General features: G+C 40.5%; 1 protein-coding gene across 1 annotated transcript in view; it reads left to right on the top strand.

Moving 5' to 3' along the window:
• The window catches only part of CTNNA1 (catenin alpha 1), a 33561-nt gene extending 16631 nt beyond the window's left edge, over window positions 1-16930 (top strand). Inside the window, exons 11-18 of the mRNA XM_072145777.1 lie at window positions 1481-1637; window positions 2259-2459; window positions 2549-2700; window positions 2989-3099; window positions 4171-4352; window positions 10745-10850; window positions 11513-11647; window positions 15550-16930. Of these exons, the coding sequence (XP_072001878.1) occupies window positions 1481-1637; window positions 2259-2459; window positions 2549-2700; window positions 2989-3099; window positions 4171-4352; window positions 10745-10850; window positions 11513-11647; window positions 15550-15837 (1332 nt within the window). The 3' untranslated portion in view covers window positions 15838-16930. The remainder of the gene's footprint in view (window positions 1-1480; window positions 1638-2258; window positions 2460-2548; window positions 2701-2988; window positions 3100-4170; window positions 4353-10744; window positions 10851-11512; window positions 11648-15549) is intronic.
• Window positions 16931-23479: the final 6549 nt, after the last annotated feature.

The raw sequence follows: 23479 nt of genomic DNA, 5'->3' as shown, positions 1-23479 counted from the left end.
TGGTCTGTTTGTAGAATTGTCTTTTTATAGCCGCTATAAACATAGCACTTGTTGTAAGGAACATGCATAGTTTGGGTTTTCTCGACTAAAATATTCATGACCTATCCTATAGATACACACAGGACCCCCACAGGTCATCTGATAAACGGGAAGTGGAACTGTAATGTTGCAGTATATTATCAGATCAGACCCCTAGGGTTCAAACTGCCTGGGAAGCCTATAATACATTTTAAATATAATATAATATACATTTAAATATATACCTGTTTAGCTCACCAAATGTCTTATTTTTGTGGGCCAATCTTTAGTTTTCAGTTTCAAGGGAAACCTGATTTAAAAACATTTGGTTTCGAAAAAAAAAAAGAACGATTCATTTTGTTTTTCACTACTGGCTCTTGTTTAAATATTCGTTGCCCGTTCTGGAGACTTCTTTGCGACATTTTGCAGTAGCTTGAGACATTTCTGTGCCATTTGACAAAAAGCAGCAAAAAAAGGAATGGGATCTAAAACCAAAAACAACAACTTTAATAAATAAGCCTGGGGAAAAAAATGCATAAACGGGCTCAAATAAGCATGAAAGAAAACAATCATAAATGTCCCCCTTAATGTGTACTTCAGTGGATATTAATCCTTTACATGCCGCCAACCGCATGCCTCCATCTTGCTTCAAATCAGAAAAAAAATAAAAGTTCAAATTGCCCCTACCCTTCCCTGGGCAGGGAATGTTTTATAACATATAACATGGGACTTGTTTTAATAAAATAAAATAAAACATGTTGGGTATTGTGGCTTCCCATGCACCCAAATCACCACTTTTTTGCCATTTTGCAATTCATAAGTTAAATAAGTGATCAGTAGGTCGTACAGTCCCCAAAATGTTTGAAACCGTCAGCTCATCTGGCAAAATATGACGCAGCTCTGTACACCAAAGTATTGAAAAATTATTAGCATTAGAAGATAGCAATGAATATTTTTTTTTTTTTTTTTTTTTTTTAGAAAAGGTTGTAATTTTTTAAAAATCTATTCAAACGTAAAACGTATACAAATTTGATATCCCTGTGATCCTAACTACCCCAAGAATAAAAGAGAAGCGTCTTTTGGAGTGCAAAGTCCAAGCCATTATAAACGGAGCCCACAAGAAAATGGTGCAAATGTTTTTTTTTTCTGTCAATTCCATTGCACTTGGAATTTTTTTTCCAACTTCCCAGTACACGGCATAGAATATAAAATACTGTCACTAGAGTACAATTTGATATTTAGAAAACAAGCCCTTAAAAAAAATTAACACAAAAAAAAATTATAGATTTTTAAAGAAGGGGAGCAAAAAATGGAAACTCAGAGCATTGGCGGGAAGGGGTTAATATATTGCATACATATTGTTCAATTTGTAATGTAATTGTTTCCATTTATTGAAATCTGTAATACAGCATGTATTTTAGCAGTAGTTGTAATGCGTATGTTATTTTGTAATTCCTCAAAGGTAATAAATGCAGCTTTAGCACTTGCTGCTAAACCTCATAGCAAAGTTGCTCAAGAAACAATGGATCTTTTCAAAGATCAGTGGGAAAAACAAGTTCGTATCTTGACAGATGCAGTTGATGACATCACATCAATTGATGACTTCTTGGCTGTTTCAGGTATCTCTATTTTTTTTTTTCCTCAGCCTCATTTTAATTTACTGTCAATTATTAAAAAAGTTCTTAGATGTGATGTAGTCTGATATATTGAGTTTCCCCATCAGCATGTTGTAGAAATCTAATGATTGAGGAAGAAAAAATATATATAATTTAAAGCTGATCTTGCATTTTAATTTAAAGGAGGCTTATCATAAAAATATATATTTCGAATATATTATATGGTTTAGTTTAAGATGATCTGCACTTGTAGAAACAGTCTCTTGATTTACAAGTGTATTTGTTTAGGGCGGGACACTGTATACATTTACACACTGCAGTAAGTGAGTATTGAAGCGGCTTTGTCACTTTATTCATCTCCTCCAAGTCCATTCTTACACAAATATTTTATTGAATGTTATTGAATATAATTGGAATTTTGTTCACTTGCAAAAAAGAGGGAATATTGTTTTATTATAGAAGTATTCATTATGTTACTATGTCACCTACTGTAAATTGTTTTCAAGGATTAAAGTATCCAAACATTAATCAATAGGAGAGGAGAGGGTCATTTATTAAGATTGCGGTACTTAAAATAATCCATTTTTCTTATTGATAATGCATTAATTTATTTTTTTTTCCCAGAAAATCATATTTTGGAGGATGTCAATAAATGCGTTATAGCACTTCAGGAAAAAGATGTTGATGGGCTGGATCGTACAGCTGGTGCTATACGTGGACGTGCAGCTAGAGTTATCTATGTGGTTACTTCAGAGATGGATAACTATGAACCTGGAGTCTACACAGAAAAAGTTTTGGAGGCAACCAAACTTTTGTCAAATACAGGTATTGGTAGCGAAAAGCATGGTCCATATGACCTGAGGGGTGATCTAGGTCTTAGACCGCATGTTCTGACATGTTAATCTACTTTTCAGTCATGCCACGATTTACGGAGCAAGTTGAAGCTGCAGTCGAAGCACTCAGTGGCACCGCTAACCAACCAATGGATGAAAATGAATTTATTGATGCATCTCGATTAGTGTATGATGGTATCCGTGACATCCGGAAGGCAGTGCTAATGATAAGAGTAGGTTGAAGTATAGGGGTAACTTTGAATATTATATTTTGGATAAATTCTTTAAAGATACTTCCACTTGTAATTGGTGTTGACACACACTGTAAGCCTAGAAGCTGTTTTCCCACCTCTTTCAAGCAAGAGAATATAGTGACCTTACATAAATATTTGGTTGAAGTTGGGTATTTGCCCATCGTTAATGCAGTTTCTAAATGTAAATTGTTGAAAATATTTTCAATAAGAAGTGTAATTTCTCATATGGTCATATGATTTAATTCTCCTTTATTACCATTAATGCAGACTCCAGAAGAATTGGATGACTCTGACTTTGAGCGTGAAGACTTTGATGTAAGAAGTCGAACCAGTGTCCAGACCGAAGATGACCAACTTATTGCTGGACAGAGTGCAAGAGTAAGTTGCTTTTTATTTTTCTTTTAAAATAATTCATTAATTGGTTTTATTTATTTATAGGTTTCATGTTCTCTTTTTATCCTAAAATAAATCTCGTAGGAATAATTGATATACAGTACATGAAATTAATTGTTTAACCCCTTAACAACCTGGACCTTTTTTTAAAAACCGCATATACAGTTTTCTTATGGGCTTGGATTTTATGGCATTCACTGTGCGTCCCAAATGACATGTCTGATTTATTCTTTGGGTCGATACTATCTAGGGGTTACCAAGTTTGTAAAGGTTTTGTGTTTTCATACATTTACAAAAATTAAAGCCTCATGTACAATTTTTTTTTTATTATTTTGACATCTTCTGGCGCTATTAACTTTTTCTTGCGTTGGTCTATGGAGATGTGGGGGATGTCGTTTTTTTGCGACTTTTGATGACATTTTCAATGCTATCATTTTTAGAACTGGATGACCGTTTGATCACTTTTTATTGAATTTTTAATATTTTTCAAAATGGCAAAAAAAAAAGTGCCATTTTCGACTTTGGCCACTATTTTCCGTTACTGGGTTAAGCGCATTGAAAAACCCACGTCGCTAAGGGGTTGAAATAAGATGATCAAGAGCAAGTCCATATCTGGGACCATGTCAAATTTCACCTTTTACAATGAGGTGGAATATGATGGCATCTACTGCACTACCACAACAGAAACGGGGCAGTGCAAATATTCTATTTTAAAGCAGGTGAATGAATGAATGTGCCATGTAGCCAAACTTTATATGTTCACATGTTGGATATTTAGCACGTTTCCATTGGTTATTTTAAACCCTCCATTTAAAAATAAACTACTTTGTTACTTTTATAATTGTCTTAGTTATGTTATATATAACTACACCTTCTAATATTCAGAATGCAATGAATGTTTATTTTAAAGAAGTAATAAAAATATCTGATTTAAAAAAAAAAAAATTATAAAGATATTATTTTATGGTGGTAATGCTGAATTCTGTGTTTATGGAGTTTTATTTAATAGTTGTGTGAAAGCTTTGATGTCTTGAAGATTTATTTTATATTATTTAGGCAATCATGGCTCAACTGCCTCAAGAACAAAAGGCTAAGATTGCTGAACAGGTTGCAAGCTTCCAAGAAGAGAAAAGTAAACTTGATGCTGAAGTATCAAAATGGGATGACAGTGGAAATGACATTATTGTTTTGGCCAAGCAGATGTGTATGATCATGATGGAAATGACTGATTTTACAAGGTAAGCAATGTACAACTATACTTTTAGAAATATTTTCTTATTATCTTGTGTTAAACAAAGAGAAGAGAAGAAACTAAATTACCTTAAAGACTAAATGTGAGGCTACATGAACATTTGGTGTTGACCACATGCAATAGATTAATTGGCTGAGGTTTGGGGGCTGTGAAGTCAGCTTCACCTTTTAGTGTTAAATTATTTTATTGAAAACACAAACCATGAAAGGGCAGGAAGCCCACAAAACGGGCAAGACAAAACGGGTCGCAGCCCCTCATAAAGGAAGCATATTCCAGTAGGCCTCCAGCTCTTTAAACAAAAAACGTACAATACAGATAAGTTGGGGGATAAAGGAGGGAGGAAGATAAAGAAGAGGGAAAAAAGGGGGAAGGGGAGAAATTCTACCCACAATAATATATGGATGTGAACTTAGAATTCAATCGCTAGTACAGAGACATTAATCTATTAAGTCGCCTGGAGTCGGGCAGAAAGGGCGGGCAATTCTCTGTATGTTACCCACTTATGCCAAGTCTTATGATAAGGATCTATTTGGTTACTATCTAGGGGCCTAAGTTTCTCCATGCATCTGATTCAATAGACTTCTTCAACCCACATTAATCTGGTGATCCCCAGGCTATAAAAATCCACTTCCCCGCCCACCAATGTTATTGCCACCAGGAAATTTTGTAATAAATGTCCTGGCAGCATGGATAGCATGGCAATAGCTGGGGGAAAAGTCCCCGGTGGATCTGCAGATCCTCTTAGAGAGGTCCCAGATAGCATTCCAATTAGACGCCATCATTCCACAGTCACACATGCTGTTTAGCAGTACAGGGGTCCTATACCACCTAGTGAGGATCTTGAAACTGGTCTCCTGAATTTTACTGGAGACTGAAAGCTTATGTGTTGGAAGGAGGGATTTCTCCCATTGATCTTAAGTAAATTGAAAGCATCTTGTAGATGAGAGACACCCCGTGGGGTGGTATTGTGCCCAATGAACAAATAGTCTCAAATGCTGTATGTTCAACACCCCAAGGCTATTGATTATTTGAAACTCTGGACTTCTAGATCGTGTAGCCAGGCACCTGGATATGTTCTGTTGTTACCTAGTATGTCATTTAAGGATCATATCCCAGAATCGGAGATGATCTCCCCTAATTTTCTGTGGTGCCCATTCTTGTGGGAATACCGGGGTAACCTAACATCGGAGTGAGGGGACCAGGAACGCTTATAAGTTCAGAGCTAGTGGAGAATCTACACCATGCTTTTAGGACTTGTGTCATATGGGGAAGAGATGTTGTACGAATCCCAATTAGTCTTTGCAGGGAGCCAGAACATGTCGGGAAGATGGCCTGGGTAAGTGCGGAGCATTCCAGATCCACCAACCATTTGTTCGGGTTGTGAGATAGATGTTACATCTAAGACCACTTTACTTATGGTCGACCTGAAGTCTGTAAGTCTTGTCAAACACCCCCCCCCCCTTCCCCGGCTCTTTATGTCTCTTCAGAATACTATGCTTTATTTAGTGGCTGCTCTACGTAAACGTGTCAAAAGGCAAGTAGTTAAGTCCAATGGTACAGTTTGGAAAATGTATAGGATCTTGGGTAGGGAATCCATTTTAAGTGTGTTCATTCTGCCAACTCAGGACAGAGAAGGGGAGCTCCAAGATTTAATGTCGGTCTCTATTGAACGAAGTAAGGGGGCGAATATGAACCCCCAAGTACTTGATTTGGCCTTTAGCCCAGGTAAAGGGGAGAGACTAGGACAAGGACAAGGAGGAAACCAGCGACCCTGGAAGAGAAATATTCAAAATCTAGGATTTTTGGATATTCACCTTAAAGGGAACCTACCACCACGATTCTACCTATAAAGGTAGAACGCCATCATGACGGACGAGGGCGCGCAGCAACGAGGAGCTGCGCGCCGCACGCAACAGGGTAGGAGGAGTAATGTGGCTACTGGGGCGTGGAGTAGCCGCGCTGTGTAGCCTCGTGCCCGGCTACTCCACGCCCCAGTAGCTGCATAACGAAATTTACATATTAGTTCCATAAAGTGTACCAAAAGTTAGCGGGGACGTGAGGATTAGCTCTAAAAAGGGCTATCCTCACGTCCCACATCCACCTACGACCCGATCTACCTTTATAGGTAGAATCGTGGTGGTAGGTGCCCTTTGAAGTTGTTAACTCTGCTATGTGCTTCAAACTCATGCATGATATTTGGGAGGCTGACTAGCACGTCAGAAACATATATAAGTAAGTCCGTCTGCAAACAACGAGAACAATTTCTATGCCACGAATAGGTTGGTTGGCGTGTAAGGCACATGAAAGGGATTCCATCACTAGAATATATAAAAAAAGGAGCAAGTGGACATCCCTGTCCATTGTGCTGTTGCATATAGGGAAGGGAGAGGAGACAGATCCATTTCCTCTGACACTGGCCGATGGGTTTTTATATAGTGCTATAATCCTATTCCTTGTCCTGGCCCTCATATCCAGCCTCGTGAGTGTGGCTTCCAGGAACCCCCAGTGAACTCTATCAAAGCTTTTTCAGCATCGACTGTGAGAAGACCTAGCCCACAAAGCCAGGGTTAGCGTTTTCTATGTGTTGTCCCTGGCGTCGCGGCCCGGGACAAAACCAATTTGTTCTGGGTGGACCAGAGCTGGAATTAATGGTGAGAGGCGCAAGGCTAGAATCTTGGAGTACATTTTAATGTCAATATTAATCAAGGAAATGGGCCTGTAATTGCTACAGAGTTTAGGGTCTTTGCCCGGTTTAGGAATCACTGATATGTGGGCTCCTAGTGACTGTGGTGTAAAAGAACAATCGGGAGTCTATAGAGTTAAAGAATTCTGTTAAAGGCCCGGCTAGAGGTTTGCCAAGTACTTTATAAAATCTAGGCATAAAGCCATCGGACCCAGGGCTTTTGCCAGCTTTTAGCTCCTTTTATCACCCGAAGAATTTCATTTTGATGTAAAATCATCGTGAGGGATAGCCTTCTCGGGGGATGTGAGTCTAGGTAGGCTGAGATCTCTCCAACAGACGGGCCTGGGTTATCTGTGCCTGTGGATGAATCTAGACTATTTAAGGCGGCATAAAAATCTCAAATTTCTTGGAGAATCTCGTTACGGGAATTCACTATCGAGCCTTGTGAGGAGTACAATGATGTGACAGGTGTCTGAGGGGTCCTAGGGTGGACTGTTATAGTTAGCATTTTCCCGCACTTATCTCCATACTCAAAATATTTTTAATTCTTAATTTGGTCTCTAAAGCACAAGCTCTTTTGATCTAATATCTGGAGAATCTTTAGTACCTAGTTCAGAGGGTAGAGTCAATTGAACTCTTAGGGCCCCAATCCAGAAGTTGATAATCCACCGGCCGTAGCTATTGTGTGCGTGTGAATGATGGCTGCGATCCCTGACCCCAGGGTGCAACGCTCCATAGGTCAATCCGTTTGAGACAAAGTAATGCACGTCTCGGTCTACGAATGGCTGGGTAAGATATGGAGGACCTACATGTGGAGGCATCGAGAGAAGGCTCAAGGGGTATGTGTGGAACGGCCCTTAGGATCTAAACAAAGCTGATCTCCCATTCTTCTTCACAATGAGTTGAAACGGATAGCCCCATCTAATGTCCCTAGATTTTAATTCAGCCAGCAGAGGATGCAGGGCTCTCCGTAACAGGAGGGTTTTTCTTGCCAGATCCGGAAGCTCGATGACTGTGGAGCCACGGAATGTAGTATCTTTAAGCTCCCTAGAACGGCAGGGAATCTCCTCTTGAAGAAGTGAATGTGGCATTAAATGTCTCTAGGAAGCTCTGTAGATGCAGGATTAGGGCCTAGAGTGTGGTGAATGTGATCTATTTCGCGCCGGGAGGCAGATGGTTGGTTAAGAATATCTGCAAAGAATGCTTGGGCCCATTCTTCAAGCATGGATGGATCCACCTCCTCTTTCACTCCCCTAATCCTCAAATTATTATAGCGGTGCAGATTTTCAATATCCTCTAGGTGGGTTAGGATATCAAGCAATATAAGTTGCATGTTCCTCCTTAACTTGAGAATGAATGTCCATTTGATCTAGAATTTTCTCCTGAACAGCTTCAGATTCTGTCACCCTGTGGCCAATATGATGTATTTCCTTTTGCAAACCAGCAAGATCCCTTTTTGAGATTCCTCTAGCCTTGTAAATAGCCCATCTATTTATTGTCTGGTGGACATAGTTCTAATATGAGCCTTCCAGTACCAATCTTCTGGGGGAAACTGCTGACATGGGAGCTGTTTGGGCCCCCTGAGCTGTTGATGGAGTGGGCGGCCTAGCCTTATGTGGTGTGGATGGCCATGGCGGTGGAGGTGAGGGCTGGGCCTGCAGAGGGTTCTTGTCGCCCCCTGATAATGGAGAAAATTTGGTTATGGTGCAGTGGGTCTTCTCCGCCATCCTAGTCTAGTGATGGCAAACCTTTTAGAAAATGAGTGCCCAAACTGCAAGCCAACACCCACTTATCTATCGCAAAGTAGCAGCATGGTAATTTAGCCAATAGTACCCACAATAACAGTATTTAAGAGCCAAATAAAACTGCCACATGATGGCATCATGTAAAAGGACACCAGTGCAACTGCTACACCAGTTTTAGAGTCCCCTTTCTTGCGCTCTCTAAGGATTAGTCCACTTCTTTTTCCAATTAGTTTTATGCCCCCTCTAATATTTATTGCTCTTTCCTTTTCTATTCTGTTCTTGTTGCGTTTTTAAACACATGTGTTTTTGCTTGTTTACCAGGCCATTGGCTGGTTTGAATCCATTTTTCTTTATTTCTGGAAGTGTAAGCATCTTTGAAAACATTAACACAGCTGCTTACAATTCAATAAATGAAGGAAAAACTATCTAAAACCAGAAAAACTCATGGTAAACATGTAAAAATGCCAGCATTTTCAGTGCGTTTAAAAAAATAGCACCAAGAACGGATAAAAAACGCACTGTGTGACCACATCCTAAGGCTACACGCACGTGAAGCATTTTCATTCCATTTTAATATACATTGTAAATGCACTGGGCGAAATACATCACCAAATAAACATGGGATTTTACAGCAGCCACATGTGCAAGGGCATTCGTCAACTAGCACCCCCAGTGTCTTGCATTTAACAAGATTGGATGAGTTTCAATAGAAACGCATATATAAATCGAGCCATGGTTTGCCCCCATGCACTTTGATTCTGTTTCTAAACTTAATCAAAGCGGTACGTCTGACTGCACCATTTGCATCCATGAACTCGCATCACATGTTTTCCATTGTTGACAAGCCAAACATGTGGTGATCTATCTCAATCACAAGAATTTACGTTTAAGGTCCATTTCACACTTGCGAGTGTGATGCGCTGAACTCTCAGGATGTGCTGCTTGGATCAGCTGGCCCGATCAGCTGCAAACCGGAACCGAATTCAGCATGTCGGTTCAGTTCCGGTTTGCAGCATTCAGCCCAGGCAATATAGCGCATGCAAGTTCAGCGCATCACACTCGCAAGTGTGAAAGGGGCCCTAATCTATCAAAATTTAGAAGCTGAAAGCAGCGCTGTGGGAGAGGGAAACAGGGGCAGGGACTGAATGTGACAAGAAAGGTGACTACATGAGGTCCAAGTCGAATCTGCTAAAATAAAAACAAAGAAGCAGGGCACTGAGGGGAATGGGGAAACCTATTTAGCAAGATCTCACTGGGGCAGAGTGGGTTTTGTGGGTTGTAGGGCACAAAACACAAAAAGTCAATTATTTAACACTTTAGCTTCTGCCTGCTTACACAGACAGTAGATAATGGAGTACCTGACTTATAAGGGACGGCATTCCCTTATCTTCATTAGCAGTCAGCTTGCTGCTGTGCACTCCTGGCCTGCCGTCTTCTTCGGGGCTAAAATTCAGTGAGTAGGAGGGAGAAAAGAAGGAGACAGTGACCCGCTGCTGCTTCACAAGTGATAGCACAACAGGTCAGCTTCAGCCTGCACTTGGAAGCTGACAGTCCGTCCGAGGGCTGAGGTGTGTGTATCGGAGCAGAGGGTGTGTTACTCCCTGCACTGCCACTCCGATGCACAGAGAATCGCTGGAGCTCTGGCACGTAGCAGCAGCTTGTAGCCTGGCTGGAGCTCCATTAATAAAACCTACATGGTGGAGGCAATGGTGTGCGTTCCATAGGTTTGCCACCACTGTCCTAGACGGGGATGGCTGGAAGCTTGCAGTCTGTGCGAATTACTCCGCCGTCAGCTAGCCAGACCGCCACCCACCGAGCTTAACCTTTTAAATGTTTATGGTTCAATAAGAGTTTATTAAGTAAAAACACAATTGTGAGAAAAAAAATGACCTTTTAAATGTTTAATTACTTTTTTTTGTTTTCAGAATCTCATTGTTTTCTTTTTTCCAGGGGAAAGGGTCCACTTAAAAATACATCAGATGTCATTAGTGCAGCAAAGAAGATTGCAGAAGCTGGGTCACGTATGGACAAATTGGGACGCACCATAGCTGATTATGTATGTATTTTATTTAGTAATACATTTAAAAGATGGGGCTATTATACTCCCACCTTTTTATCTTGCATGTAACTTGTCTAATGTTGAGTATCAGAAAGTTTTAAAGGAACCTGTTGGAAGAAATTTACCTACTAAACCACTACCAGAACTATTGGATTTAAACCTTGCAAATTATGTTCCTTTCATGACCTAGTGTGCTGACATCATCCAGAAAATCAATTTTGAAATGATATACTAATGTGCTGTGTCATGTTAGCAGAGATCTTAGCACTGAAGTCAAGCTCTTTCCCCTCAGAACATGTTTTGCACTGTCATTTGCAGGGAGCATTCTTAGGCCAGAAGAGTTGGACTTCATTGCTGTGAATTTGCATATTTAGTCAATTGTTGGATTTCTGGATGGTGCCCCCACTCTGGGCCATAAAAGTAACATGATCTGGAAGGTTTAATTCTGCTTGATTTTGGTGATTTACTAGGTCAATTTCTTCCAACAGGTTGCCTTTAAATTCCTGTGTTAGTTGCTGTCCTGTGTTAGTTGCTGTCCTGCATTCGCATGGAAATCACCTTCTCTTGAGAACTGTAAAATGAAAATACAAGATAACGTCAAGAATAGATATCTTTGTAATACCTACACTATGTACTTTAAAATTCATTGTATCTCCCAGTGTCCAGATTCGGCTTGTAAGCAGGATCTCTTGGCATATCTTCAGCGCATTGCTTTATATTGCCATCAACTGAACATTTGCAGCAAAGTTAAGGCTGAAGTTCAGAATCTTGGTGGAGAACTGGTCGTCTCTGGGGTAAGTAAATTATTGTGTTTTTATCAAAAGTATCAAACTTAGCTCCCATTTCAACAGTTTAACTGTTTTGTGGCTTATAAAAAGGAACACATGAATTTCATTAAACAGTTTCCGTGCCAGGTATTTCTGGAATTTTGAAAGCAGACATTTGCCCCATTTTGAAAATTGCATTAAAGAGTTCATAGACATAGGCACCTTCATGCAGTTTTGATTCAAAGTACAAAGTACATATTTTCTTTAAAAATGCATAAACATTGATTTTTGGCAAAAATTGTGTCCCGAAAAGTAAATATATAGCTTCACATCTCATAAATGTAATAGAGGAACATGTGTAGATTTTAGAGGTATCTCAATCATATGTTCACATGAATAAATCATCATAATATCACTAAAATTGAAATAACCAAAAATCTGCCACAACCTGCAAAATATAGCAATAAATAAGATTTAAAAAGTAAAGGCATTTGTCTTGATTTAACAGTTGACAGCCTGTATCACCATCATGAAACTTTTTGCCAAATACATTATTTTAAAAAAATGCATTGAAAACATAAATGTTTATATGAAACTCCCATCAAAGCAGAGTTTATGCACAAATGGGGATGAGCAGATGTATATATATTTTATACACAACATCAACAAGAATTTACACTCCCAAGAATGCTAAAACAAAACCCATGCAATATTTGGTTGCAATCCACAAAGTTCATACATACCCTATATGTGTATATTCACCAAAATATGCAGCGAAGCAAATGCTAGATGCATATTTTGGCAGAAAATTGCACTGACCTTTACACAGATATATTATTGTATGCTCTCTTACACAATGGTAACCAAAATAAACTATAGATCCATAAACCAAGCTAATGAGATAACAAAAGTCACTTTTGTGCCATTGTATTAGCCACACAATAATGGACCCTTCCGTGGTTCATAAGAATTTAAGTAAAAACACTATACCATAGGTGAAAATAATGGTGAATGGTGTGAAATAAAGCATTTATTCAGGCATGTGTGTGTGTTTTTCATGTTACACATATCTTTTGTAGCCACATGATGGTTGATTGTTCATTGTTTCACTAAATCAACATGAGAAAACATTGCTGAATATATGAGAATCAGAGGGCAAGTGTGTCAGATTGTTCTGGGTAGGAAAGTGTTAATACCATGAACATTTAGTTAGCATTATAGCAATAAATAAATTCAATATTTACATTATCTGTGAGGTGTGAGCAGCTCTTGTGTGCAGCCTCTTCCAAATTATCCCTGCAGCCTGATGGCTAATAATCTGGAAGGGGAGCACCTAGAAGCTCGCTTCTTTTCTATCATCGTGTTTCTAAGAGCCGGGAAACTGTTAAAGTGGCGTTCAGAATGATTTTTAAATCGCTCCAGAAATTCTCACTTTTAATGTAAATATCTCAGTATCTCTGGCACCTAGAAACATAATTTGAAAGAGAAGATTCTTTCAGAAGAAGTGACATTCTAGGTGGCACAGGGTGAAAAAAGTGAGATTCTAGGTGGCACAGATCCGGAGTTATAGCCCTCTCAAGAGAGGACGTAGTCCTTGGCCATACAGATGGCAGGGGAAAAAAATGCAAGATGAAAATACCTAGAGCAGTGATGGCGAACCTTTTAGAGGCCAAGTGCCCAAAATGCAACTCAAACCCAACTTACTTATAGCAAAGTGCCAACACAAAATTTTTTTAAAAAAACACATAGGTGTTTAATATAGGGACTTATGTAATAAACGTTAGAAAATCTTGGCAGTGTACTGCGCTGTCCTCTGCTTGCCTAAAACTGTTGTATACTGTTGAGGGGAAGGATTGGGGGCAGAGCTCAGGTACACCTGCAGCTGATAACCAGCATTATAGATAGAATTTCCCCATTTTAATATTGATGTATTTTATTTATAGCTATGTCATATGTCACATATAGGGGTCTGCTGACCTTTATACGTGACCCCAATCCCAGTGGCATAACAAGACACCAGTGGGCCTTGATAGATAGATAGATAGATAGATATGAGAGACAGACCGATAGATATGAGAGAGATAGATACATAGATAGATACATAGATATGAGAGACAGACCGATAGATATTAGATAGATATGAGAGAGACAGAGAGATAGATGGATAGATATGAGAGAGACAGAGAGATAGATGGATAGATATGAGAGAGACAGAGAGATAGATGGATAGATATGAGAGAGACAGAGAGATAGATGGATAGATATGAGAGAGACAGAGAGATAGATGGATAGATATGAGAGAGACAGAGAGATAGATGGATAGATATGAGAGAGACAGAGAGATAGATGGATAGATATGAGAGAGACAGAGAGATAGATGGATAGATATGAGAGAGACAGAGAGATAGATGGATAGATATGAGAGAGACAGAGAGATAGATGGATAGATATGAGAGAGACAGAGAGATAGATGGATAGATATGAGAGAGACAGAGAGATAGATGGATAGATATGAGAGAGACAGAGAGATAGATGGATAGATATGAGAGAGACAGAGAGATAGATGGATAGATATGAGAGAGACAGAGAGATAGATGGATAGATATGAGAGAGACAGAGAGATAGATGGATAGATATGAGAGAGACAGAGAGATAGATGGATAGATATGAGAGAGACAGATGGATAGATATGAGAGAGACAGATGGATAGATATGAGAGAGACAGATGGATAGATATGAGAGAGACAGATGGATAGATATGAGAGAGACAGATGGATAGATATGAGAGAGACAGATGGATAGATATGAGAGAGACAGAGAGATAGATATGAGAGAGACAGAGAGATAGATGGATAGATATGAGAGAGACAGAGAGATAGATGGATAGATATGAGAGAGACAGAGAGATAGATGGATAGATATGAGAGAGACAGAGAGATAGATGGATAGATATGAGAGAGACAGAGAGATAGATGGATAGATATGAGAGAGACAGAGAGATAGATGGATAGATATGAGAGAGATATTAGGGTGCTGGAAAGATATGAAATAACTGCATGATGTAGTTTATCGATCTGTCTTGTTTACAGGCAGCTTTGTCAGGGGGATATTTACAGGATAGCAGGGGAGAAGGGGAGAATGAGCTGATGCTATACTTTGTGTATGTCATTTATTACCTTGCTACACTGCAGCAGCTACATGTAGCCCGGGCTCTGGTGATTCCTCCTCCCTCCTCTCCTCTCCTATTGGCTGGTCGGGTCAGGTGACCAGCCCTCTGTGTGAGTCCCGGCTTTAGCAGGGGGAAGGCAGAGCAATGACTGCCTTCCCGCCGACATTACTGTGCTCAGGGGTCCCAAAAGAGCACATTGAACAGTGACAGCCCACTATATCTTAGGGCCAGATCCTTACACCCCTGCCCAATTCTATTATGTGGGAGCAGCTGTATCATGCTGCTCTCTTCTCCCCGCAGTGGTTTCTATGGGAACCACAATAACATTCAGCGCTCCCGACAGCCGGAGCTTCAATGGTGACAGCGCGCGTGCCCACAGGAACGGCCCTGCGTGCCGCAGGTTCGCCATCGCTGACCTAGAGCATTCTGCTGGAATTTATAGTATGTAGTGTACAAGGCTGAGATTTATCATACCCCGGCACTTCCCTCCAGCACCACCGGATACATCAGGAGGCTCCAGCCTCTTGGTGTATCTGGCAGATGGCTTTGCTGGCATACAATTCTATGCCAGACTTTGGCCTGGAGGTGAGAATAATCGCAATGCCACGTGGTTTGCTAGAGATTATATGCCGTGGGATTATGTGTTTCTAGTTTGAGATCTTAATACTGCTAACCATGTTATGACATGTTCGTTGGACATTTAATTCAGATGTGAACCTGTTTTACAGTAATAGAATTAAAAACGTGTCCCTTATATTAGGTTGACAGTGCCATGTCCCTCATCCAAGCTGCTAAAAATTTGATGAATGCTGTGGTTCAAACCGTAAAGGCATCTTACGTGGCCTCTACAAAGTACCAGAAATCTCAAGGAATGGCATCGTTGAATCTCCCAGCAGTTTCTTGGAAAATGAAGGCTCCAGAAAAGAAGCCCCTGGTCAAGAGAGAAAAACAGGATGAGACTCAAACCAAAATAAAACGTGCATCTCAGAAGAAACTTGTCAATCCTGTGCAGGCGCTAAGTGAATTTAAAGTTATGGATAGCATATAAGTATATGCCTCATATAAATGTGATATTTTGCATTGTTCACTTTTCTGTTATAAGCCAGTTATATCTTGATTAATCTAGCTACAGGTAGCAAATTATTAGGGAAAATATGAAACCAAAAAGGATCACAGTTGTCCTTTTTAGGGATTGTTTTTTAGCATTTACACAATACCACTGTTTACTTGGAAAATTATGTAAATCTTGTTTTCCTTAGTCCATTATGGACTGTTAAGTTACAAAACTGTGAGCTAAGTCATTATTTCTTCAAGCTATGGCCTGTGGTTTCATATTCTTTAGCGGTGGTATATCTCAGAGTGATATATTGCTTATATTTTCCTTATATTTGCTTGTGCTTTAGCTGATTTGATTAGATAATGGTTAACTTTTACTCTTTTATATATTTTATTTTTTTAATGACCTTTTTTAAAGTTTAACACTAAATCGGAAGCTATTTTTTTTTTACTTCCTATTAGCACTGCCAAGACAATTAATACTTCATAAATCATCATTGGCGATCGGGTACAAAAGCTCTTGCTTTATTTGATTAATTTGACACATATGTTTAGACTTTACTAAAATATTTACTTGATAGAAACAGAATTGCTTGATACTCCATAAGGTCACTTCGAAGAAGAGCTTTGATTTGATTTTACAACCCTCAATTGATGCTTGGTCATGTGGCCTATATATAGCCAGATTCTATAGTGTGGTGGGGGCTTCTTTTTGTTTTACTTTCTTATCTGGCAATGGTCAAAGTACTTTTTTAATTGCGACAATCAGACCTTTTATGGCTTTTGGGCTCCGTTTTACTCTTGCTGGGTCTCTAAACTAACACGTTTTAGATATTGGAAGAATTTAAATAGAAAATGTAGTTTGTATATTCCATTTTCTTCTCAATAACATTCCTTTTTTAAAGGGAACCATTGTTAGGGCACCATAAAAAATGACTGGTTCTCTTTAAAACCAAAATAATTTATACAGTTCTTTGTTCAAGCACATTTCATAAAGCTGAAAAAAAGCATTGTAAATGTAATTATAAATCCAGAAATTTGATTTCTAAGAAGCAAATAAAGTAAACTTTTACTGCAGAATGTTAGATTTCTTCTCGTATGTTATTTTTGAAAAATTTGTTCACGCACGTGTAAATACACATTGTTGTCATGTTCTGCTCATATGTTTCAGAAATAATCCATCAACTTTAAAATGGCACTCAAAAGACATATGTTCCAACTATTATCCCCTTCATGACCAGCCAACGTAAATATCATGTAATGTATTACACAACTGACACCTGCGGTCAATGCTGGCACTAAATGCTGCACTTAATCTGTTTAGATGCCATGGGCAATCCTGGCTGTGGCAAATAACAGTGCTGCATGTGGGCACGTCCATCTTGGATGGCTGATCGATACCTCGCGGAGACTAACTGTAATACAGTAGCAGTATATTCACAATATACTGCAAACTATAGTATTGCAGTATATTGTAGAAATGATCAGACCCCCTAAGGTGTAAGTACCCTAGGTGGCCTGAAATAGAAAGAAATTTTTTTTTTAAATAATCAAAAAGATTACAAAAAAATAAAATCAATTCTACAAATTCAAATCGCCCCCCCCCTTCTCTTAAACACATATAAAATAAACACGTAAAATCATAAACCTGTTGGATCTCCCAAAACATCTGATCTTTCAAAATATAAAAACAATTCTTCCCAATGGTGAAACCCATAACAGGAAATAGCACGTTACTGTCAGAATCGCCACATTTTTGCCATTTTGCCAATGTAATGTTTTAAAATGATTTCAATATTTTATCCCATCCTGCAAACATTGACACCTTACACAGCTCTATTCTCTTAAACATGAAAAAGTTCTGGGTTCAATATGGCAACACGAGGTGTTTTTTTGTTTGTTTGTTTTTCTTATGCAAGGTTTTTGAATTTTTAAATGGTATTAAGACATAATGGAACTGTATAACTTGGTATCTCTGGATTCGCAGTGATCCAAAGATCACCAAGTGTCACCTCAAACACACATTTTAGTTGTAAAAATAAAGCCCATCAGGATATGTTGTAACAGGTTTTTTTTTTCAATTCCACCACTGATTCTGTCCACCATATATGAGAGATGGGGTGTATTGGCACCATCCACAATTTTTCTATTTCAACCCATTTAGTATAGGTGGCTAAAGCTATCCAGTGTGACAGATAACACAGCTGTGTTCGACAGAAGTAGTGGACAATATCTGAAACTGACAGGCCTTCCTGAGCATTAGGGGGAAGCATGACCGATTTTGGCTGTCTATTATCACAAATAAAATTAAAAATAGCTCCTTGGAAGGCTCACTTTTACTGGCAAGGTCTGGAAATAGTACAATAAATTAGAAAGCCAGGTCATTTTGACCTCCGCCACTCTACCAAGCAGGGATATGTGATACGCCTGCTACCTATTTCGCATAGCCTTTAGATCCCAAAACAAAACGTGATAGTTGGCTCCACACAAAGAATAGTAGGTCGTTTTCCATTGGAAGCAAAATTTCTGTCTCAACAAAATCAATTTCCTCTGCGGTATATTTAAAGGGAGAGCTTCTGTTTTGGAGTTATTCACTTAATAACCCGAAAGATGGCCATATTCCAATAGTATCTTGTGTAAAACCGGGAAAGAAGTATATGGGGAAGATAAGGTGAGTAGGACATCATCAGCGAATAGCAATATTTTAAACTCCTGGTCCCTGACCATTACCCTCCAAGTATCTGCATGTAATCTAATTTTGGCTGCCAGGGGCTCAATACATACAACAAATGTTAGAGTGGAAAGAGGACACTCTGCCTTGTGCCATTTAAGATTTTAGAGAGGTGGTCAGACATTGTACGTGGGAAGCAGACCATTGTCGTGGGTGCGTTTTAGTCAGAAGACGGCCCGTTATGCCATAAGCTTTTAAGGCAGCTTATGTGAATGACGAATCCAGTCTAAGAAGTAACGCTAACTGGTATTTCGCATTGACTACATCAATTAAATCAATTGCCCTTCTTGTGTTATCCGATCCCTGATCCTTATTAATAAGGGACCGAAGCCAAACATTAAGCCTGTCAAGATGCAGGTAAAGATCTTGAACTCAGAATTCAGTAATGCTATGGTTATATTTACCAAAGTCAGTCTAGTTCCTCCCTAGTAATAGTTGGATTGAGGCTAGCCACTGCAGAGTCAGACAGGGTAGGCAACTGACAAGAACCACCACAATATTGCTTAACACAATGCTATAATTCCTGATTACAGAGATAACTACTACAAACTTGAGTGTAAGTAGTTGCATAGGTTATTGTAGTCCAAATACAGCCTTAAGGGGGTTGTACACTTTCAGGAAGATTTGCTTTGTGTTAGGAAAAGTTATACAATTTTCCAATATACTTTCTGTATCACTTTCTCATGGTTTTCTAGATCTTTGCTGGCTGTCCTTCTATAGCAGTGGTGGCGAACCTTTTAGAGACTGAGTGTCCAAATTGCAAACCAAAGCCAAGTTATCTATCACAAAGTGCCAACACAGTAATTTAGCCCAATATTACTGGCAATACCACTGTACAAGGGCCACATGATGACCACCACCATTACAACAACATAAATACCACCATACTAACAATAAAGACTACTATACAAATAATATCACTAACCTAGAGCAAACAGTGATTCATTTTACTGCTATACAGGGATGAATAATACTGATATACTGTGATAAATATTACCACCATAAATGGTGATAAATAATACCTCTGTGATGTATATTACAGCCATACATATTGGGATAAATATTTCCGCCATGAATCATCTTCGTCACCTGGAGTCAGACTGGCAGTGTTGAGAGTAATACACTCCCTAATTTGCCAATACACACAGCCGCTCTTGGAAATAGTGAAGTCGCGTATCAGAACGAAGCTTACTGTAATTTTTTACTTTTAGCCACAATCACTGCCAAGTATGTGAGAGCCACTGGCTAGTGGGTGATCTCTGCTGGCTTGACCAGGAAAGTGGTAGAGTGACAAGGTTTTTTAATTATATTATGAAATTCTGAAACTAGTATTAAGAAGCTTCCACCAACCAGTGTTGTTGTGGGTATAACTGCTGTACTCAAATTGTGGTCTGCAGTAATGGAAACTATTCCTAGCAGATGCACAGGTCACTAAGGGCATGTTGGGAGTTGTAGATACACAGAGAAAAAGGAGAAAAGTAACCAGATATGGAGTGTATCAGCCTCTCCTTAGTCCTCACCTTTATAATTCTCCTGCCACTCTCTGTAGTCGGTGGAGAGAGTGGATACCCGGGAAGGCTGCTGCTAGTAGGATGAGAAGACTGGGCCCAGCACTGTGGCAGAGGGTGCACCCCACTGCTGCTGGAGTAAATTACTGTCAGTGCTACTCCCATTGAAAGTGTATGTGCTGTTTGCTGGGAAGAGACATTCACAGGAGCAGGACTAACACCTATACCAATGCTTTGAGGAGGCATGTGCAACATCCCCCACTGGGGCCTAGCCTTTTCTTGGGGCCTGGAGGCAGCCGGGCCCAGAAAACCAAAGTGGCTGGCGGTTGCGGCCTAGGCACGCTAGTGTTACAGTGCTCAGGGACCACCCGGAGGCAACGTTGTGCCGACGGCAACAGCAGGCAACATGCCCAACAATTCCTCACAGAGGTAGGATACTGGGAGGGCTCTTGGAGAGGGAACCACAGGAGTTTGTTCACCAGCCTGGATGCAGGGGCAGGCTGGGATGTAGCTGTGTCCAATGCTGGAAACTGCAGCTTTTACCCTGGTTGTCCTGTGTCACTCAGTGTAGAGCTGATAAACTGTGGCCTAGTAGGCCTGTAGCAAGAGCTTGTGCTCTGAGGTGATGCTCAGCACTAACTCCCTGTCAGCACTCACTCCTCTGACTAAACTGACTGTTGGCACTCTCCAACCGTCACTTCTCCTCAGCGTGGTCTCATTCTTCAATCACACTCCAGTTACAAAGGTGAAACCTAATTGGATGACATCAGTAAACACTGTAACCCTTGCCTGTCCAGGCAGTATCGACCGCTGCATATTACCTTTTGGTACTGAATGGTACAAGGGGCTTATTCGCAACTACTCCTCTGCCATGCGCATTGGCAGGGATATTGCCTGTCGAGCAGGGAAGGAAGGTCCTGGAGGAAACCACAGAGGGCAATCATAAGCCCTCTACTCTTCCTCTATTTGTGTCATAAAGTGCAGTGTTTAGGGGCAGTGTATAACTCTGTGCTGCCACTTATTTTACCTGGACACAGAGGCCTGGAGAATCCCTGGAGCTCCGGCTGTGCTGCAGCATCTCCTGCATGGCCAGCGCTCTAATTGTAAAATGAACCTGTGCAGGTGGATCGGAGCGCTTGCCCACAGAGAGGGCTCTGCGTGTCATAGGTTCGCCACCAACATTCTGTAGAAATCTTTTATGTTCTAGTGGATAGAAATGTGTCCGTGGTCATGTGATGGACAAGCATGAACCATTATCTTCATAACCCTGATGACTCTGTGATAATAACAGCTTGTGCACCTGCATGTCCAGGGACAGATCTCTATCAACTGGAAGTAAAAAGAGAACATTTCTATAGAAAGACAGCCAGCAGCAGGGGCGGACTGGGAATATAAAGTGGCCCTGGAAAAAAACTAAAAGTAGCCCCATGATATAGGCAGGACCAACTTTCTGTAAGTTGTGGCCATCGTGTGTCAACTAACCATAAGCGACAATAAGACTGGGTTCACATCTCGTTTTTTTGCCTACTGTTAACAGACACATTTTTCACTGTTAAACAAAACTGCTCCTAAAACCACCTCAGTACCGACTATGATGCAGTTTGAGGCCACGTTCACACATTAGGACTTATTTACTAAGGGTCCCGTGGCCGCATTTCCATTTCTTGGACAGGTATTTAGTAGGCGGTTCGATTGTGTTGCACGTGATTGGATTGTGTCCAAATCGCATCGGCTTTCAAGCGACACAAAATGGGGAGTCGGACAATCCGACGGATTCGGACCAACCGCGGGATTTAACTTGCATAAACCGGGAGGAAGATGGTGAACTCCGGTGGACCTGATCAGGGAAGTGACACATGCAGGAAATTGGGCACACAATCTTAGTGAATCGCACCAGACTGCCTGATCGTCGGACACTCCGTACATTGTGAATTCAAGCGTCCGGGTAAGTAAATGTGCCCTATTGTGTTTTAAATTGTAAGTTGTAATGTAATAAGGCAAATTACCACTCTTCAGCGGTTGTAATGTGCTTCAAAATGCAACATGTGAATGCGCCCTGAGGGTGCAGTCACACATGATGCTAGCGTTGCATTCTAGCTGCGATACTCTTCCTTGTAAGACCAGTTTTGTGCAGTGCAATTATGACTGCACGTGTTTCTTTTTTTTTTTAAATCAGATTGATCTTTATTTATTTTTACATTTTAAGGCAAACAATACAGCGCCAACAATACCCCAATTGGGGGAAAAAAAAAACAAACCAACCAACTATCGAAACCCCTCAATATCCGGAGACAGCCTCACTGCCGCTGCTAATGGCTCTATGGCGATGGAGAACAGCATGGGTGACAAAGGGCAACCTTGTCGTGTACCCCTAGTAAGGGGAAACCACTCAGACAATTCTCCATTTGCCCGTATCCTCGCCCTGGGTGCAGAATATAACACTTTGAGCCAAGATATAAAATTAGTTCCAAAACCCATCACCCGCATGACCTCCCAAAGATATTGCCATTCCACGCTATCAGAGGCCTTAGCGGCATCTAGTGTTAAAACTGCTCTCTGACCGATGTTATCTGCGGGGATCTGTAGGCTGAGTAGCAATCTCCGGATATTGATAGAGGTCGATTTCTGGGGCATAAAACCCGTCTGGTCGGAATGAATAATGGAGGGGATGACACGTACTAATCGATTGGATAAGGTCTTGGCTAGTATCTTCACATCAGTGGATAACAAGGAAATGGGCCTATATGACTCCGGTACCTGAGGGTCCTTCCCTTCCTTAGGTATTACCACGATAATGGCTTCCTGCATTGATCGGGGTAAGTCCCCTTTCTCAAAGGATTCCTCAAAAACCTTTAGTAGCTTAGGCAACAAGATTCCCCCAAATTTTTTGTATAGCTCCGTTGGCATCCCGTCCACCCCTGGGGCCTTGACGTTGGCCATCGCCTGCGTTGCCTCTTCTATCTCCTCCAAAGTCAGAGGGCCCTCCAGCAAATCCCTATGCTCTGCCGATAGTTGAGGTAAGGAGAGATTAGTAAAAAAATTTTCAATATCTCTATCTGACGCCTGCGTTCTTGTTGTGTACAGGTCTGCATAAAAGGTCTGCAAGACATCTAGAATACTTTAAGCATCAGTGCACACAACCCCGTTTGGTGCCTTGAGAGAACCAAAAGGGATTAATCCTCCATAATCTCATAGAGGTATAAGGTTCCCCGGGTGTGATAAAGGAGATTAACATAGGGGAGTGATCAGACAATGTCCTCTGGAGGTACTGGACATCCGTTACTCAAAGCAATATTCCGGAATCCCCCAGTGCCAGGTCAATCCGAGAGAGAGTAGCATAGGTAGAGGAACAGCAGGAGTATTGCCTAGAGCATGGGTATCGGACCCTCCATAGG

Source organism: Engystomops pustulosus, chromosome 4, assembly GCF_040894005.1.
Source record: "Engystomops pustulosus chromosome 4, aEngPut4.maternal, whole genome shotgun sequence".
In the NCBI taxonomy this organism is placed as follows: Eukaryota; Metazoa; Chordata; class Amphibia; order Anura; family Leptodactylidae; genus Engystomops; species Engystomops pustulosus.
The sequence above is the reverse complement of the archived record's forward strand: the minus strand, read 5'-3'. Positions and strand labels throughout refer to the sequence as shown.